General features: G+C 28.9%; 2 protein-coding genes across 2 annotated transcripts; both read left to right on the top strand.

The window, feature by feature from the left end:
* The first annotated feature begins 12,553 nt into the window (after positions 1-12,553).
* Positions 12,554-14,730, top strand: LOC101249426 (probable cinnamyl alcohol dehydrogenase 6). Its single transcript, XM_004233164.5, has 5 exons — positions 12,554-12,712; positions 12,783-12,896; positions 13,037-13,264; positions 13,342-13,630; positions 13,959-14,730. Exons 1-5 carry the CDS (start codon positions 12,618-12,620, stop codon positions 14,313-14,315), a joined length of 1,083 nt encoding a protein of 360 aa, XP_004233212.1. The 5' UTR covers positions 12,554-12,617; the 3' UTR covers positions 14,316-14,730.
* Positions 14,731-17,827: 3,097 nt separating this feature from the next.
* Positions 17,828-20,355, top strand: LOC101249703 (O-fucosyltransferase 23). Its single transcript, XM_010318700.4, has 2 exons — positions 17,828-18,481; positions 18,632-20,355. Exon 2 carries the CDS (start codon positions 18,761-18,763, stop codon positions 20,069-20,071), a length of 1,311 nt encoding a protein of 436 aa, XP_010317002.1. The 5' UTR covers positions 17,828-18,481; positions 18,632-18,760; the 3' UTR covers positions 20,072-20,355.
* Positions 20,356-21,073: the final 718 nt, after the last annotated feature.

The following is a 21,073-nucleotide window of genomic DNA, read 5'->3' as shown; positions in this document are numbered from 1 at the left end:
GAATTTTATTCATATTCCTCCTATAAGGATATGTTCACTTTTCTTTTACAGTAATTATATTTCAAGTCCATGATAATATGTGTATATCATTCGTTTTGTTTCATTGAATTTGAATTTTTTTTATTTCATGCGATGTTTGCATACTTAATGAGGCTTTGACTATCTGAATCTGCGTTATGAAATTCTTTTTCAAATCTCAAATTTGAGATTTATAGATAAGGATGAAGAAGTTTTATCCATTTAATACGATCCTTATTAATTGATTTTACATCATGAACTTAGAAATTTAGAAATCAAAATTTATATAAAAATATAAATAATATACAAATGATAAATATTACAGAACTATTTGGGTTGATATATATATATACAAATATGTAATTGTATATTATTTCTAAGAACGACGAATATATATGTCATTTGATATACAATTAAAATGTATATAAATCTCAAAAATTCGTATACAACATAATGTAAAATTTATTATACAACTCACGAAATAATATTAAAGCACATATTAACATAGATTCTGCAATATTTTGAAATGCTTGAGTTAGGCACAAATAAAAAAATGGTGCCTAACTCTCTTTGTTAGAGTTTGTTCAACGATAAATTGCATATAACGTTATCTATTAAAAAACTAAGATTGAATAGAGATAGATGAAAATAATTAAAACAAAAATATATAGCAAAAATATATATTATACGAATATATAATCTAAAAATTCAATTGAAAACTGTCAATATTAGTTACCTGATATTGAGGAAACACAATTTAGAAGGAGAAATCAATATTTAAAATTTTTTGAGTAAATTTTGTATATAGCATTATAGATAGTAGTATTATCAAGTTATGGCATTAGAGTTTCAATTTCATTTTGTAGCATTTAATATCTCACTCTATAGCATTTTATTAGTACTTATATTGTTAACTATAATTTATTAAAAAGAGTTTTTATTAAAAATTAAGTAGATAAAGGGATAATGAGTAATTAATTTTAATGATTAAGAATTTATGACAATATAAATTAAGGGCCCGTTTGGAAGGGCTTAATAAAAGCAACTTTAATAAAGTACTTTTCAAAGTGCTGAAACTTATTTTTAAAATAAGCAGTTATGCGTTTGGATAAAAGTGTTGAAGTTAAAAAAAAAAGTTGTTGATTTGTTTGGCAAATAAGTGCTAATATACAAATTTTTAAATCAAAACGTCTGAAATACCCTTAAAAGTTGTTAACATATAAAAGTTAATTAATTTATATTTTACAGCCATAAATAATTATATTTTGCTATTATTCACATATTTATTTCTCATCACAAATTATTTATAAGAGGTAATATAAACTTATTATATATTTTAAAGATATATAATTTGAATAGGTCAAAGAACGATTTAAGATTTTATTTTAGTTTCATCTATAGGTAATAATAATTGTCTATCATTTACATATTTCTTTATTGTCACAAATTATTTATAAGAGGAATATAAATTTTTATTTAAGTTATATGTGCAACTTATTTTACATTTTAACAATATATAATTTGAATAGATCACTTGAAAGATTTAAGATTTATTTTTTTCCATTCATTAGTAATAGTAATTGTCTATCATCCACACGTGAAAAGGGAAAAATGGAAGAAAGAGATGTTAGGGTTATGTGAGTAATTTGGAGATTGTATAAAAATATTAAGGGCAAAAAGGTAAAAATGTGGTCAACTTAAAACAGCTTATAAGCTAAAAAAAAAAAACACCCCTACCCCAGCTTTTAGCTTTTGGCTTAAAATAAGTTATTTTGCGTATTGTCAAACAGTTAAATAAGTCAAAAACCAGCTTTTAAGTCAGTTTGACCAGCTTTTAAGCAGAGCCAAACAGACTCTAAGTGGCTTTTGTCAGTTATAATTACTGCATTTATTCAATGTTGCACGCCTGAGAATTTGAAGAGTTTAACTTTTTATTGAGTTAAATTAAAAGTAGATAAATTATTAGCATTACTTTTGTTTCTTTATTAAGCAGGTATTACGTTTTTTAATATGAATAGTAGCACTTTTTAGAGAGTTTAATTAAAGTTAACTATATGATTAACACATTTTAGAGATACTAAACATTTTTAAATTATCATCATTGCCTTAAATATCTCTAGTTAGTTAAAATAATATTATTTTTTTGAATTAATTCCTTAAAAAACTGAACCACATAATAACTAATATTTTTGGATTTTCAGAATACTTTTAGATTGTTATTTTTAAACATATTTGGATCAACGTTATAAGTAGTCTTCTTTTCAAAATTTCACAATTATTTTCAGATTGCTTTCAACGTATATGTCATTTTTTAAAAAAATTCAAGAATATTTTCACAGCTGCATATTTCACTTCTTTTTTTTTAGTACCCTGATAAATTTTGGCGTACAATATATGTGTCTATTAAAATTATTATATATGTTTTGATATTAACTTTGTATTGAAAATGTATTGTGTTTGTTTAATTTGAGTATTGTATAGGACAATGAATGATAAATTAACTGTGTATGAAGTGTGTAAGAATTATATGAACTGATTATAAATTTGTGTAGCATTGAAGTCTGAATTTTTTTTTAATAGTGTATGAAGATTATACGAAACGTGTATCATTTGTGTATTGAAAGTCCATTTTTTTTTCAAAATTATAGTATATGTTTCTAATGAAATTATAATATATGTTTTGTATTAATTTTGTACAGCGGGTATACCAAAACTTGAAAGATAGAAGGGGTTTGCTGACGTGAAATCGAAAAGGACAAAAATGACTAAATGTCGTCAAGTTGGACACAATAGAAAGACATGTTCAAATTATCCTGTGCAAAAACAATGATTTCGTAATGTTACATTTGTTATTGTGTTGTTTTGAATGTTAGAAACACGTTTTGTTTTATTGAGTGCAGTTGTTATCATTGACATTTATAAAATTTGATTTCGTAAAAAATTGTCATATATATATCATTTGTTTCTGTTACATATGTCAAAGTTCAATATGACATTCATATTTCATACAATGTTTATACATTATAAATATACATTGAACTATACTGCCATTCATAAAATGTTCATATAGTATTCATACAATGTTCATACAGTATTCATACAATGTTCATATATGTACCATTTGTTTCTGTTACATATATTCAAGTTAAATATTCATAATTCATACAATGTTTATACATTAAGTGTATATATATATATATATATATATATATATATATATATATATACACACACACACACATTAAACTTTACTGTCATTCATAAAATGTCTGTATAGTATTCATACAATATTCATATATATACCATTTGTTTTTGTTATATATATCAAAGTTCAATATGACATTCATAATCTATACAATATTTATACATTATACAATCTTCATATATTTTTGCATATTGCAATCGAAATTTTATACAAAAATCATACACATTTAATAAAGTGCAGATTTTCATTCAAGCATACTATCATTAAATACAATAATAAATATATTATGATATATATAGTTAAATATATTTTATACAACATGCAGACATGAGCGTTACAAGATTTCTACTACTGGATTTTTGTGACAAGTCAAAATCATCTTTTGGTTTCACACACCAAGAAGAGAAGAAGAAGAAGAAATTGATGAACTATGTGATTCTTCACTCACTTCGTCTTGTTCTTCATTAACAACCGGTTCTCCAATCATGTCCGGGATAGAATTTTTTACTTTCCTCCTCTTGTAACATTTTTTTTTGATTGCTTTCACCGTTGACACTACTTTCTTTTTAGAAGGAGTAGACCTTACTAGTTAATCATTCGACTTCTTCTCTAATTCCATCGCAGCTGTATAGCCTGAGATTTGTGATTGAATTTGAGTTATACATTGATCAAAAGATGATATTTCAACCATGAAGTTACCGGTATATTTTGTACCTCTTGTGAATCTCATTAGGGTATTTGGTTTATACATTGTACTCAACAATACAAATCTTAAAAATTTATAGACAAATAAATATTAAAGAATTTGACATAAACAAATATAAAACTTGAAAAAACCTGCATTATCTATACAACATAAATTTCTCCAAAAATCTAGCAACAACATATAAAAATTAAATAATTTGACAAAAGAATCAGAGAAAAAATAAAAACTTTAAGAAATAAACATGTTTAATGATCTATACAACATGATTTTTTTCGAAAATCATGCAATATTGCGAATTTGATGATCGAAAAATAAAAAAAATCTAATTTTGTGAAAGATTGATAGAGATGTAGTTGAATAAAAATTTTAAGCTTAATCTGATTCTGAAAAATAAGTTTAAAGCTTGAAAATAGTAAAAAAAAGCTATTATGAAATCGTAGAACCCATATGATCAATGACAAAGCTACATTAATTAAGACATATCGATATTGATCAATACTCTTTTATCAATGTATATATACTACATATTGATGCATTTTTTTAAAACTGCACATGGATTTTTTTTTTTTTATATTTAACAACTCTTAATCAAATCCAGATAACTTTGCAGGGAATGTCGTGTCAACAAGGCCAATTATACTTAGTAAGACCCGCAAGTCATGTCAAACATAATGATTCCTCACCAGGAAATGGGAATAGTGCCTGCCATCCACCACCAATCCCACTCATATATATTGTGCAATGTGCATTGGTTTTTGCAACTACCAATTAATTTAACATCTATGATTAAAACTTCGTTATTTGAATTTTATACAATAAGTATAATAAGTTGCATATTTCTCATGTAAAATTGAATTAAAAGATAATTGTTGAAATAATGAATCTAAGTTCATATGATTTGATTTAAAAAAAGTATAAATCATTTTGTATTTATCTCGAAAAGTCAATCACATACTTAAACTATCATAACGATTGACGACCTATTACATACCTTAATTATTTAAAATTAATCTTTTTTACTCCCTAAAACTGATGTGGCAAAAAATATGAACAAATAAAAAAAGAAAAGCATGTTTGATAGTAAATAAAGTAAAATAAATTAAAATTTTTGTTTCTACTATCACCCTACCCCAACCCATGCCTATTCTTCTTTATAAGAGGCAATCATCTTCTTCTTATTTCTTTCTTCTTTCTTTTTCGATCATTTTTTCATATCCAATTTCTATCCACCTCTGCTCCCCACCCCTCGTCATATCCTATTTTAATGCTTATTTGATTTCATTATTTTGCTATATTGAATTTTTCTCTTCGGTTTTATTGGTGGTTGATAAAATTGTTGATTGAGTTTAAAAAATAAAATTAATGATAAATTTGTTGGTGATAGTAATATTTGGTGGTGGATTTGTACCTTTTGATGATGATGACATGATTTTAGTGCTGAGTTTGTTTATACGTGTCAATTTTTCTTGTAGATCTTTCTGAGGGATAATGGTGTTAGTATTATTTTGGGTGAATTTGATCGTAGGTGGTGATATTTATGGAGACTATTTTAATTTTCAGATAATATATAGATTTGATAGTAATATAACGACAATGGTAGTAATCTCATAGTAGTGTTCATTGAAGAAGAAACAATTGAATGATATGAACAATTTTAGTCAAAATTTGACATGACATGTGATCTTGGAGTGACATGATATTGATGTGGCACTAGTGCGTTACACCTCCATTGTGAGAGTGATACTACACGTCTCAGAGATAAAAGAAAATCACTATTTAATGAGGTGTGTAATAGGTCACGATATCGACTATACGTAGAGCTAACTTTTTAAAATTAGTTCAAATGTGAATTTGTTATAAAATCAAGCTCATAAGAATATAATCATAAAGAGAAGAAGACAAGAGAGATAGATAGAAGAAGGGAAATTTTCTTCTTATTCAAGTGTATTCAAGTCTCATATGTATATATTACAATAGTGAATGAACAACCTTATTTACAAAGTGAGAAATCACTTCAAAGGTTACCATATTAAGTATCATAATAAATAGATACATTCTTATCCAAAAAGGTTCATGTCACCTAGTGAATATGAATGGTTGTTCATGTACCAACCTTATGGACTATCCACTTAATTCAATGTATTTATAACACTCCCCCTTGAATGTCCATAGATAATGTGCCTCGTTAAAACCTTACTAGGAAAAACCCTGTGGGAAAAAATTCTAGTGAAGGAAAAAGAGTACACATATCTTTTGATACGCACCATTTGTTGCCTCATTAAAAACCTTGCCAGGAAAACCCAGTGGGAAAAAACCTCGATCAAGGAAAAAAGAGTGCAACCCCCTGATTAAAACATCACTTGATTTCTTGTGATGATGTCTCCAATCTTTGTACATTGTGGTTGGTATATTCTTTTTTTAAAGAAAAACCACACATTTCTTGAATATGGTGTGTCATTTATCTCAACCAGACGCGCTTTTGACTTGCTTCATAAAGGACTTTTATTTCTGCAGAGCAACATTTGCTTCATTGATCCCCAGGATATTATTGTGCCTCCACATGCAAACACATAGCGTGATTGAGATAGAACTTTATGCGGATCAGATAAATATTTTGCATCTGCGTAACCAATCAATTTTGTTTTGGATTCCTCGGAATAGAAAAAGCCCATAACTATGGTCCTTTGAGGATATTCAATCATGTGTTCGACACCATTTCAATGTTCTTTTATCGGGGAGAAAATGAATCTTGCCAGTAAATTTACTGCAAAACAAATATCTGGAATAATATTGTTAGTAAGATGCACTAGTGCCCTGATTGCACCAAGATAGAGTTTCATCACCAAGAAACTCTTATCCTTCTTTTGAGATCAAACTGAATCATCATTTATGTCAAGTGATCTCATAATCATTGGGGTACTCAATGAATGCGATATATCCACATAAAATTGCATCAAAATTTTTTCAGTGTATGTGCACTGTTAGACAAATACTTTATTTGTCAAATTAACAATCTGTAGGTCTAGACAAAATTTTGTCTTACCAAGACCTTTTCATAAAAATACAAGGACATTAGGGTCATTCTTTTGTACCCTTTTTCTTCCTTGACTATTTCTATCCATATAAGGATTCTTGAAGCTTTATTGGAAAAGTTTCTTTCAAACTCTTATATGCTTCAGACACCTCAATTGTTTCAAGGATTTTCATATAACCTTCACTGTCTAGCTAGACATTACAATTATTCATTTACATGCATTCAAGTTTTTCATATGTTGCCAGATCAAAACAAACCTCATTGCATTTACCAAAGGAGAAAACATCTCCAATAATGTCAGGATTTTTGCGATAAACCTTTATGCCCCAAGGCACAAACCGTATTTGATATCTTACGGTTATACTATCGCATAATAATTTATTTGTACCCCACTGACATTATACCTTGATTTATGGAATACCAGTCCAAAATGTCACTTTTCTAAGTGAAACAAAATATACTTGAATTGTGTATTTTACTTGGCCAACCATTTATCTGTTCACACTATATGACAGATTTGAATTCAAGATCCTCATCACAATTTATATCATTGAGCGCTACCTCATATCAAAGATACCGTCGACGGTTATTTGATATCGATTCCAACAAGACATAACTTATCGAGATCTCTTCATTTTTTATTATTTCAGGTACGTGAACCTTTTTCAAGATTTTATGAAGTGTTATGTCAATGTGCTCTTTTATAGCACTTGCCTCATTATCATGACCATATTGATCATTTGCTCCTTCCTTCTTTAAGGAATTTTATATTTGGAATCAATTGGTCTATTACGCTTTCGGCGTATAATAGACTCTGTCCTTCAAGGACTTCACATCGAAGCATTCGCAGCTGAATTATATCATAGGGTCAGTGCATTCTCTGGCAACTGATTTGCAACATTATGCAACTGAATTATCCCTTGAACTTTAAGTTCACATATTTATTTAAATTGCCTTCACATTTTGAAGGACTATTTGAAGAACTTATAGTGTTCTTCCTTTTATCATTACCACAATGATGACTATTATAATTATGTCCCTCCACGCCCTTATTCATATCATTAATCATTTGTCATCTTTCAGACTAACATTCACTGCTACCACATTCATATAATTGAATGGAGCAAGTTAACAGGCGGATTTCAGAGTTATCACATGTTGCTACCACATTCTTTTCAAGGAATGAAGCAAATTCAATATGATCAATTTCAAGACATTTTGTAAAAAATATATTATTTTTCTTAGTCATCATTTTATCATCGCTATGGTGCATTGGCTCAAACTCAATGTCTTACCCATATAAGGCGTGTTACACCATAATTCTATGGTATTGAACCCAATCACGGTGCATCAAAAATCTAATTGATGTCTTATCCTTTTGGTGCGATAGAACTTGAATCTATCGTCTTATCCTCAAATATTTTTCATTATGGTGCATCCGGACTTTAACCTGATGTCTTACCCTTTTGGTGCGATGAAACTTGAATCCATCGTCTTACCCTTAACCAACAGTATAATAAACCGAAGTACAACATGATTTATCCTTTGAGTCTTTCAAAACAATCAAAATAACATTCAAATTCATGCTATTAAAATCTTACACCTTTTTCTATTTAAGAAATTTTGTATAGCATGTCATATTCAACCAATAGTAGTATATGTCTTCGGTTCCTGATTTTATGCATATAATACCTTGATTCTCATAACGAGATCAACCAAAACATGAGTTAAAGAAAAAGTAAAACTCAATCTTAATTGGCTAGAGACTCGTGCTGATAACGTGTTATAAAATCAAGCTCATAAGAATATAATCATAAAGAGAAGAAGACAAGAGAGATAGATAGAAGAAGGGAAATTTTCTTCTTATTCAAGTGTATTCAAGTCTCATATGTATATATTACAATAGTGAATGAACAACCCTATTTATAGAGTGAGAAATCACTCCAAAGGTTACCATATTAAGTATCATAATAAATAGATACATTCTTATCCAAAAAGGTTCATGTCACCTAGTGAATATGAATGGTTGTTCATGTACCAACCTTATGGACTATCCACTTAATTCAATGTATTTATAACAGAATTTATACATTTTCCCTAATTTGATTTTTAAACGAACAAACATGACAAGTATGATCAAACGAAAAAAAAAGATTTTCTTATTTTCAGTTTAGGAAAAGAAAATATGAAAATTATTATATCTTTCTATTTTTTCATATGATTGATTAGTCAAATTTATTACAGATTATTTTTTAGATATAATATTTTTACAAATCAAGAAAAATAACTTTCTTGATCAGAGTATAAAATACTCTCTCCATCCATTTTTATTTAACATGTTATGATTTTCAAAAGTCAATTTGATTAATTTTTAAAGTTAAATTAGATTAATTTTAAATAAAAAAAATAGATATTCAAAAATTATACTTAAATTACTATAATATATATTACTATTTTTTGCATATAAATATAATGAAAAACTATATTGTAAAATATTAGTCAAAATTCTTATAACTTAATTTAAAAGAAAATCATAACAATTAAAAGTGGAGTACATTTCTTTAAATAGCATTTCATTTCATGTTGATTGTCTCGTTCTCCCTAGCTCCCCAAACATACCCCTCCCAAGCACCGTCCCAATCAAAAAACTTGACCCCCTAAATCAACCCAAACCCTAATCCTACCCCTATCTCATGCCACATCAAACCCGACTAAGTTGGTCAGATTATTTGATAGTTGAACCAGAAATAAATTATTCATATAGTAATTTTTATATTATTTATGAGTATGATTTAGGTATGTAGATAGAAAAATAAGTTATTCATGTATAACTAATTTAACATTTAATTCATAATTTAAAAACTCGCATAACTAAATAGGGCAACTTTCACATATAGCAAATAAAAAATTCATATTTGTATGCTATGACAAAGTTTGCATAATTGCGCTCCATAGCAAACATAGAAATTGTATAATTCACTATACATATACAGTTGAAGCAAATTGTATAAAACGAAGTGTATAAAACGAGAAAGAGAAAGACACTTGGGCAGATAACTGTATAAAAACAAAGTGTATAAAACGAATTGTATTGTTATAAGTGCATAGAACGATTATATACAATTTGAATTTGTATAAGATGAGAAAGAGAGAAAGACAAAAGAGACTTGACAAGGAATATACAATTGAATAGAATTGTATAAAACGAGAAAGAGAGAAATTAGATACAATTTGAAAATTGTATAAAACGAGAAAGAGAGAAAGGCAAAAGAAACTGGACAGGGGAGTTTTTTATTATATAATTATAAGTGTATAAAACGAAAATATATGTACTTGCATGTGTATATACAATTTAATTTCTCACACTTTATACAAACAAAAATGCAATTTATACATTTCGCTTGTGTTTGTATAAGTGAGAAAGGCGAGGGCGGCGAGCGAGATTTGTGAAAGTGGCGAGCGAGATCTGGAAGAGGGGAGAGAGGGGAACAAAAAAATATATATTTATACAATTTTCTCTGCTTTATACAATTAGAAACAATTATTATACACTTGTGCTTGTATAAAAAGTGAGGAAGCGAGCGAGAGATTATAGGAGAGTGTTGGGAGAGAGGCGCCTGACAATTTTTTGCAAACGTTTGCTATGGAGCACAATTAAATCAAACCCTAGCTACTCCATTTATTTTAGGTTATTAGTTGCTATTATATACAATTTTCCCTACTAAATAACTAATCAAAAAATATAATGAAAATCTACATAAAATATTACTTAATACTCCCTCCGTCCGAAAATGTTTGTCATGTTGCGCTTATCGAAAATCAATTTGACTAATTTTCAAAGGTAAATTAAATCACATTAATTCGATATTTTAAACAAAAAAATTAGATATTCTAAAACTATATGAAAAGTATTATAAATTACAATTTTTTGCATATTAATATGATTAAAAATGCATTTTAAAATGTTAATCAAAATTTTTATAGTTTGACTCTAAAAATAGAAATCATGACAAATAATATCGGACGGAGAGAGTATATAAGTTCAATCGTAACAAACCATATATTATTATACCACCATAATTTTAATGAGGTAAAAGGACCCCATCCTTACTTGCTAGGTGTACACTATACCATTCACAATAAGTGTAGTTAGGAGAAAAAAAGTCGAAGGAAGTCTCCCAACAACATTCAACAAGCTTCGAAATTAAATTAAATTAATGTGAAAATAACAAATAAATGGAGATGCAAGACTTTGAAAGTCAAAGTCTTTTAGGTTCACTTTGATTTTATTTTTAAAAACAATAATATTTTCTACTTTACCTTCGACACTAATCACTCCTAATTATTTATTTGTTAAAAAACATACAAAGTTTTAAAACAAATATAAATAACTGAATACCAATAGAAATACGAAGGTACTTATGATTTAAAAAAACAATAATAATGACATTAATTAAGAAAATGGTATGGAAGAAATAAAATAAAGACAAGAGAAGGATGTGTACTCAATAGTGGAATATTTATGTAAGGAGTAAATTAGAAACAATATTCTAGGAAATTCATGGGTTAATTAAAGAAATGAATAAGAAAATTTCTGTTTTACTTTATTATTTTCTTTCTTTTTAACAGCTCTAACAACTTTTGGAATGGTCCACTAAGAAGTGGAAAATGTGTGAACTTGAATTATTTTTTGACTAAAGAAAGTATGTGGTGGCTGTTTTGTTCCTCTTTGTGATATTTCATTAAGTGGATGTTTATTTTTATTTTATCATGTTATCTTATTCTTTTAATTGCCCCATAATTTTGGAGTAGCAAATGATTTGGAAGTTTGATCTTGAGCTAACTTTTGTTTCTTAGTTCTCTGAAAATTACAATTTTCAAAGTCAAAAACTAAAATTTAGCGTTAGCATGTTTATAATTATATGTTAAATTATTTCTACTATAAATATAGAGCCTCGTATAAGAGGTTTTAAGTTTTTTTTAAAAAAATTTCAAAAAAAATAAAAAAATATATGAAATTCGTATTTATTCGTCACACATTAATAATATAATGATGTATTTTTTTTTATTGAATCACTAGGAAAAAAAAGATAGTCCAGGACTATTTTCTGTTGGATTTCTTGGAAATTACTGACAAAATCAAAAGAGGAATTTCTGTTAGCCTTTCTTCATATATTTAGTCATTTCATGAAGAAGAAAAAAGAAGAGGTAGGCCAGGATCTAGACTATACCGGAGTAGTATTTTGTTATTTATTGAATGTATTTTCTTGGAAATGAGTATGGGATATAATTTGTTTATTTTTACTAGTTTATTATTTAAAAAATAAATTTTCAATTTTAATATTAAATTAAATATATATATAAAAAAATAAATAATTTTTTCATGTTTATTTTAATCATTAATTACTTATTAACTTTTTATGGTAAAAATGGTCAAATTATTTACTTTATTAATGATGTATCAAATCAAATATGACAAATAATAAAAAGTCAACAGTAATTTCTAATAGAAGTTGTATTATTCATTAATTGTAACAGTCCTAACAACCCTTTGAAAGTCTAATTTAATCCCTATAAAAGGAGCTCTATGTTGTACTTTGCATATAACCCTCTCAAACTCTATTTTCAGGCAACAATTCTCAAAAAAAAATTTAATGGCTAAAACAACTCCAAAGCACACTCAAGTTGTTTCTGGATGGGCAGCTCTTGATTCTTCTGGCAAAATCACACCTTATACATTCAACAGAAGGTAATTATTACGTAATATTTAACTCTGTCTAAGTTCCAGAAAGAATGACACATTTTTCACGTTTATGCAGAGAAAATGGTGTAAATGATGTGACAATCAAGATTTTGTACTGTGGAATTTGTCATACTGACCTTCACTATGCCAAGAATGATTGGGGTATCACTATGTATCCTGTTGTTCCAGGGTAATAATCAAATCACAAATAAGTTCCCCTGTTTTTTTGTTTTTTTTAATCTACGTATATTCTACCCTCTCCAAACTCCACTATACTGAATATGTTGCTGTTGTTTGAAATTCTAATTTGTTTCAATTGTTGTAATATAGGCATGAGATTACAGGGATTGTTGTACAAGTTGGAAGCAATGTGAGCCATTTCAAAACAGGGGATAAAGTAGGAGTTGGTTGCATGTCAGCATCATGCTTACAGTGTGAATCTTGCAAAACCTCTGAAGAAAATTACTGTGACAAAGTGCAGTTCACATACAATGGTGTCTTTTGGGATGGAAGCATCACTTATGGAGGCTACTCCAACATGCTAGTTGCTGATTATAGGTACAATTTCTATAGATATCGAAATTGAAGTTTTCGGTATCGATATTTCATAATTTTTTTTTTTTATAATTTTGAAGGTTTGTGGTTGCTATACCAAATAACCTACCCATGGATAGAGCAGCACCACTGTTATGTGCAGGAGTAACTGTGTTTTGCCCAATGAAAGATAACAACTTGATTGGCTCACAAAGACAAAATATAGGAGTCATTGGTTTGGGAGGATTAGGTCATTTGGCTATTAAATTTGCAAAAGCTTTTGGACATCATGTCACTGTCATAAGCACTTCTTTATCAAAAGAAAAAGAAGCCAAAACCAAATTAGGTGCTGATGATTTCATTGTTAGCTCTAATCCACAACAAATGAAGGTTTGTTATATGTCTGCCTCTTCATGATTTGTTAGTGAAAAATAACCTAACATTCTTTATATCCCCACACCTTTATTATCCTTTAAATAGTCGATGTGAGAACTCAACATTAACCCTTCACATGCTAACACCGAAATATGTATGGTGATAATAATATAATAAATGTGTTAGAATCTGACTTTTGATACCACGATAAAACGAGCTTTTGGCCTAGCTCAATTTTAAAAATTTTAACATATTGATAAGTATTTAGGATAGATATATAAACTTTTAAAATTGCTATTATTCATCAATTTTCTTTGTGTTGGATTTCATTTACTATCATCAGTCAAGGCATAGGAGTTTGGACTTCATATTGGACACAGTCTCAGCCAATCACTCTCTTGGGCCTTACTTGGAATTGCTTAAAATTAAAGGAACTTTTGTGATAGTGGGTGCACCAGATAAGCCCATGGACCTTCCATCATTTCCATTAATATTTGGTAAAAGAACAGTGAAAGGGAGCATGATTGGAAGTATAAAAGAAACACAAGAAATGATGGACATTTGTGGGAAGTTCAACATCATGTGTGACATAGAGATAATCACACCTCATCAGATAAATGAAGCTTATGAAAGAATTGAGAAGAATGATATTAAGTATCGCTTTGTGATCGACATTGCTGGTCAATCATCGAAACTTTAAGTTCTTTAGGGAACTTTTCGAGTTTTAAGTATCGATATATTGAGTTGGATGAGTATTTCATGTACTAGGTATGCTTATTTAGAAGTATGAGTTGAATACTTTGTTTTTGTGCTTTGGTACACACTTGTAAATAATTACCTTTTGGGTTTACCAGTGTTATGGGCTTCAGCCCATATACCGTATTGGGCTTGATTCTACATGATAGATCGGAAGGACAATCGTATATGTGGCCCAATGATGTGTAGTCTCTTGGGCTTAGACTTATATTTCATCAACTTCATAATATAGCACCAAAGCTAATAGGGAAAACAAAGCATGTTCTAGTTACTTCTCACTATTCTACGACAAATAAAGAATTTAACGATGTTATTATATTATATTTATCATAATAATAAATATGAGTATTTATAATCAACATTTTATATAAATTATCGTTCAAAAATTTATTGCTCTGATTTTTGAATACAATGTGCCCCTCAACAAAAAAAAATTATGCCACTATTTAGTCTTTGAAACACATTCATCATATCATTAACGTTTCAATTATAATAAAAGGAAAAAAGATTCGTCGAAGAAAAAGGAGGAGCATTTTTCAAATTAATATGTGTGGTAGTTACTAGAGCTGTCAATATGGACTGATCTATCTTATCTGAGCTCTAATTCATATAAACTTTGAAATTTTACGAGTCAAGCCAAACTAGCCCGTTTTTGGAGTGGATCATAAAATGGTCGGCCCAAATCCATAAGTACGTGGACTATAGGCTTTGCCAGACCAACTATCTTTTCTTAAAAGTATTTTTTTATATGATTTATAAATTAAACTATAACTTGAAAATGTTATCATAAATATCGACAATATAATATTACATGGCGTTAGTGTTACTACTTGTTAATCAAATCCGCAAATAAAATTATCTTTACAATATATATTAAGTTTGAATTCAAGTAAACTCATAAATAGCTAAATAGAAATATTAACATAATTGTTTTTCAATGATAATGATAAAACACAAAAATTATGACAATATTCCATAAGCTAAGGCCTATGTAGTGATTCCCTAAAAAATTTAGAATTTTTCTTTATGTAGTACATATTTTATAAACATAATTTGTAATATTTCAAATATAAAATAGATTTTGAGTTTAGACTCAAATTATTTTCAATACTCTATTTTATTTTTATTTAGCCAAAATTATTTGTATTTATATTTCTAAAGCCTACAAATTAACAAATTTATTCAGATTCAACAAATTTATTCAGATTGAGATAAAAGTTTATTTCTGAAATGAGCTTAAAAAATTATAGCACAGCCCAATTAATCACGGATTAGATGGGATCGGCCAACTGGCCTTAACCATATTAATGTCGCTAGTAGTTATATAGCAGTGATCATTGACTAATGAGGAAAAAGTAAAACGTGCAATTAAAATAGAACAAAATAAGTCGGCTAATTAAATACCACTCGTAGCAAATTGGTCAATAAAAAGGAATATTTGTAGCAACCAGCCGGCCTCTTAGGGATTATGATAATTAATTCCTACAAGACTTAATTTTCCCCGACCCCAAACCACCCTTATTTTTTTTTTCTAACAAAATGCTCAATTTAAATCGGCTCTAACTTTTTTATCCTTTGTTAAATTTAAATATAAATATTAAATTATCAAATAAAAATAAAATTAATTAAATAGCGTGCGTATTAGATCAATTGGATAAAGTTTCTCAACTGGTTTCTACACTATATATCCAACTGTCTCAGCTACTTCGTAGTTTGTATAGTTGTGTGCCAGCCAAAAAAAAAAACAGGACCATTAGTTAATTACTAAAAATTGAAGAAATAGTGGGTTCACATGGTAAACAGACACTCAAATAATAAAATATGATTTTCAAGAATGATTCCAACTGATCCCATCTAATTATTTGCACAAATTACACTTATGAGACAAGTTAACCAACTTGATTTATTTTAAGTTGGCCCTAAATCTTGCAAATCCCTTTTGTGATGTGACTCTAAATCTACAAAAATCAAAGAATAGAGCTACTTTTTAATAAACCTTTGGTCTAACATGATACAAAGAAGTCTTAGGAAACAGAAAGTAGATTCACATCCATATACACAATAATTATATGAAAAATAAAAAACTGAAAAATCTTTGATTTGAAAAAGGAGTAATTAGACTTTTGGCAAATTCTTTAAAATGAACGACGTAAACAATAATAACATACGATCACAAATGAGATTTAAGAGCTATATATATTATGTATAATACTACAAATGAAATATGGAGAGAATAACACACACATATATATACACCTTCTGCAATCATAACAGATGAAAAGACGATCTTTGATAACTCAAAAATCTAAACATAATTTTTTTTAATGAATTATATATTACATATTTGAATTTGAATTTAAGATAAATAATCGTAAAAAGAATATTATAGTCTTATAAAATAAATAAGGGGACAATTTTATTTTTTATTGAGAATATAAAAAAGAGCATATATATGATGTGGCTTTTCACTTTTTATAGGGAATGAAGTTGTCTTGTTCCTCCTCATGAGATTAGATTAGGATAGATAGTTCATTTTTAGGTTCTTCTCTTTAAAAAGTAGTGAAGTGAATCACTCATCTTTTCTCCTTTTCTCCCTCATATATAGTTTTGATTTTTGTCTTTGTTTTCTTCTCCTCAATCCTCATCCTCAATATCCTTTACCTACTTGTTTGTCACTTCTTCTGTCCTCAGCCAAATTCAGATATGTAATGTTTTTAAAATAAAAATATGTCATAATAATTAACAATTTTAAATACTTAACTAATTTTTTTAAAATTTAAATCTCAAAATTCAGAATACATTTCGAACAAAAAAATATATGATTTTGTGTTATTCGATCCTAATCTTTGTTCTTGAATCTTCCAACTTCTCTTTTAGTTTCTTCTTACTTATTATGCTCCTACCATATATACATTTACCACTTTCACAATATTAAATTTTGTATTAATTATTGTATAGATCTCATAAATACATAGTTGGATGCGAACATCTGAAAAATGTTTAATTGCATCGAGACACTATATTAGTAATTATTAGATTAAATTCCTACAAGTGTAGAAATCCATTAAATTCTAGTAAAAGTTATTTGACAAGAGGAATAAGGAGATGTGTTTGATTAAAATATGAGTAGTTAGTTTAAAAATTAGTTGTTTAATATTTATTTTATACTATAATAATAAAGATAAAATACAAATTTTATTTTTAATATATATGAATGAAATAACTATATCTATGCAATATCTCAAAGAATAATTTTGTCAATCCAATTTCCATACCAAACAACCTCATATTGTCAACACCCTATAAATTAGAGTAAATATTTGGGTTACTCTATGGATGTGTACAAATTAATTATTCCTTTAATTAGATTTGCTACTTCTTAAAAGAAGTAAAAAAAAGATTTTCTAATTTCGGAAAATTATTTTCTATTTGGTGTGTGTGAGTTGTCATGATAGTGATGCACTGTTGGCAATTAGCTTTGCTTTCGCTATACGAGTTTTTTTTTTTTGAGTCCTTTTCTTGATACCGTTCCATGCAAAGCTCATCTTCTGGTTTTCCCCTTTTTCTTCACTCTCACATACACATAAAAAATTTTATTAATCTTTTTGGATTCATCCTTATTGTCTTTGAATCCCTTTTTTTTTTGTTTCTCTGGTTGGCTTCACTTTACACTCCAACAATAACTTAAAGGTGAGAACTTTTTTGTTTCTTTCCCTTTTGCCCCCCTTTATTTTCCAACAATAAACCTTCTTCTTCTTGCATACTCCACCGCTTCAAACCCCACCTGGGTTTTCTTGTTTTTTGGGATTGCATGCATCATATTTTTGAACCTTTTCTTGATTTATAGGCTATTGTTGTTCTGTTTTTGGAAGTTTTCATTTGGGGTTTTAATGGATGATTGACTTTCATGGTTGGTTTTCTTTTGTAAACAAAAAAGATTGGATTTTTACCATGTTCAAGATCCATTTTCCTCTTTACTCGGTTTTTCTGAGCTTTTCCAGAGATTGAAATCTATATCTATCTGGACAGAGAGCAGATAGGAAGTGATTCTTTCTGTTTTTCAGAAATTGAATTTGTATTTGGCTGTTGTGATTTCGGATTTGAAAGGAGGTTAGTTGTGGTTATCCGTTTGTGGTTTCTTGGCTTTTATTTTGGAATATATAGTTGTCTTGTGAGAGGGTTCTGTTTTCACATGCAGTAGGAAAATATTTTGATTTCTCTTTCCTTTTTCTTTTTTTTTTTTCGTTGTTGTCTGCTCAGAAAAGAGGTTGATTGGGTTTGAAATCTCTGTCTGGAGTTGAGGATTGAACTGTTATGGGTTTTGTGTTTCTTGGTTCATTGAATAGTGTTGTGATGATTTGTATATGAACTTATTGGATTGAATCTCAGATGGACTTGTCAAATTGTAAGCAATTGAGATTTTTTGGAGTCCATTTGAACTTCTTGGCTGCAAAATGCTTGCTGTTGGTTGTAATTGCTTTGTTCCTTGGAACTGTTCTGCTTCCAACATTCTCTGGATTTGGTAGGGTCATTCGACAGAACAATTTTGTCTTTGTCCATAACCGTTCATTTCCATTGAATCAACCTGTGAAACAGAAGTTTCTTGAAGTTCCTCAGATTGTGTGGGGATTGAACAATCAGAAGATTGCTTTTGCTAGAGCTTGTTTGACTGCACGTATGCTTAATCGAACATTGTTGATGCCTAAGTTGAGTGCTTCTCTGTTTTATAAAGAAGTCGAACTTTTGAAGCCTATTTCCTTTGATAAGATCTTCCAATTCGAAAGATTTAATTCTATTTGTAAAGGGTTTGTCCAATTGAGTCGTTATTCAGATGTGTCGAATCAAAGTGATATTATTGAACTTCAGAAAGGTAGTGGAAGAAGGTGGACATTGGAAAAAGATTTGGAACAGTTGAATCAAATTAGTAAGCATCCATATGATGCACGTGAGATCATTCGGATAGTAGGGAAGAACCCTTTTTTGTGGCATGACCATTGGCCAACTAGAGACTATGCGAAGGTTTTCGAATGCTTAGCTTTAGTAGAGGAGATATCAATGGAAGCAGATAAAGTTGTCTCAAAAATTAGAGAAATAGGAATGGAGGTTAGAAGTAAGAATGCAATGCCAAGCTCTTCATCACAACCGGTTCCCTTTGTAGCTGTGCACATGAGAATAGAAAAGGATTGGATGATTCACTGTAAGAAGCTGGAGCAGAGATTAAATATTAGTGAAATTTGTAGTAGTAAGGAAGAGATTATGGCCCGAGTGGGAAACATCGCGGGTCTTAAAACTCCTGTTGTCGTTTATCTTGCTGTTGCCGATACTCTTCTGGAGGATAATACTGTATTGAATGGCTGGAAGGATGGCTTGCATCCCTATGAGAAGAAAACACTAGGTGTTTTTGACATTTACAAGAAGCAATCATATCTATTTCAATCTGCTATCGACTATGAAGTCTGTTTAAGATCCGATATCTTTGTAGGGAACAGTTTTTCAACATTTTCAAGCCTTGTTGTTCTTGACAGAACCCAAAAGATGATTAAAGCGGGTGAGACAAAGTTGTGTGGTTCGGATGTTAGATGGCCTTCTTATGCATACAATATAAGAGGAGTAGGGAATAGCCCTCATCTGTGGGTAACAAATATGTCCGACACTAGCTTGACAGCAATTAGCTATGGTTCTAATCACATATCTTGCTGATAGCTAGCTCTCGAGGCTTGAATTACTTATTGATAAGGATGCAGGTGATTGGTTCGATCTTCTTCAAAGTTTCATTGTCTCTGCAGAACCTATGCTGTTATCTTTCGAGTCTTTATGATTAAAGAGATAGATTATACAAATTCTAAAGCGGCTTTCTGGGGATTGTGAAGAATAGGTACACTTTGCATTTGTGTAGTTATATCTCTCAGATTTTGCATTCATTTTTTGTTGATATGTTACAGTAAATTGTCAATAGAGCATATAATATCATGGAAGTTATGATATACTCTGTTCCTCATACTGAACAAAAGAACATAGAATTGGACATTTTTAGGCCTTAATGATTCATTGTTTGCATTGATAAGGATAGTTTACATTGTTGTGAAGTTATATTCCTACACAAATGAACTTTGATCTTCTTCTTTTTTTGGTCGATTTTTTTTTTTTTACTTGATGACTTGATTTTTCATGTGCCTGATATAGGAAATGCATAAAACATCATGTGTATAATTTGATATGTACTTTTAAAGCATGGACACAATTTTTAGAATGGGTGCATTATTGGGGCCTCAAATGATTAGTATGTTCATTGACAAGATTGATTTAGGCATTTAGCTATGCAATATTACCATTAACAAAGCATTAAGTTGTTTTTTTTCTTTCTCTTGCTAATATTCAACAATAATGTGTATTCTAGCCGTTAAAATATTTTATAGAAATGTTGTTAAAGATATTGTAATTTATTGAGTTGTCTATTTCCATTTAATTTCCGAGTTGTCTACGCATTCGGCGGCTGATTATTTGGTCCTTAATTTCCACATTAATTGTCCACCATTCAACTTGCAAATAATGGTCTTGATTTATTTATTTTTATAAATAAATAAAATAAAGTCAATTGTTTTATGGACTTTGAATTTAAAAGGTTCACGACGCTCTATCAATCCATGTGAGGACAATGTATTGTTTTATGTTTTAACATAAATTATTGTTAATTGTGAGCTT

This window comes from Solanum lycopersicum, chromosome 2 (genome assembly GCF_036512215.1).
Source record: "Solanum lycopersicum chromosome 2, SLM_r2.1".
In the NCBI taxonomy this organism is placed as follows: domain Eukaryota; kingdom Viridiplantae; phylum Streptophyta; class Magnoliopsida; order Solanales; family Solanaceae; genus Solanum; species Solanum lycopersicum.
Note: the sequence above shows the minus strand (reverse complement) of the source record. Positions and strands in the feature narration are given on the sequence as shown.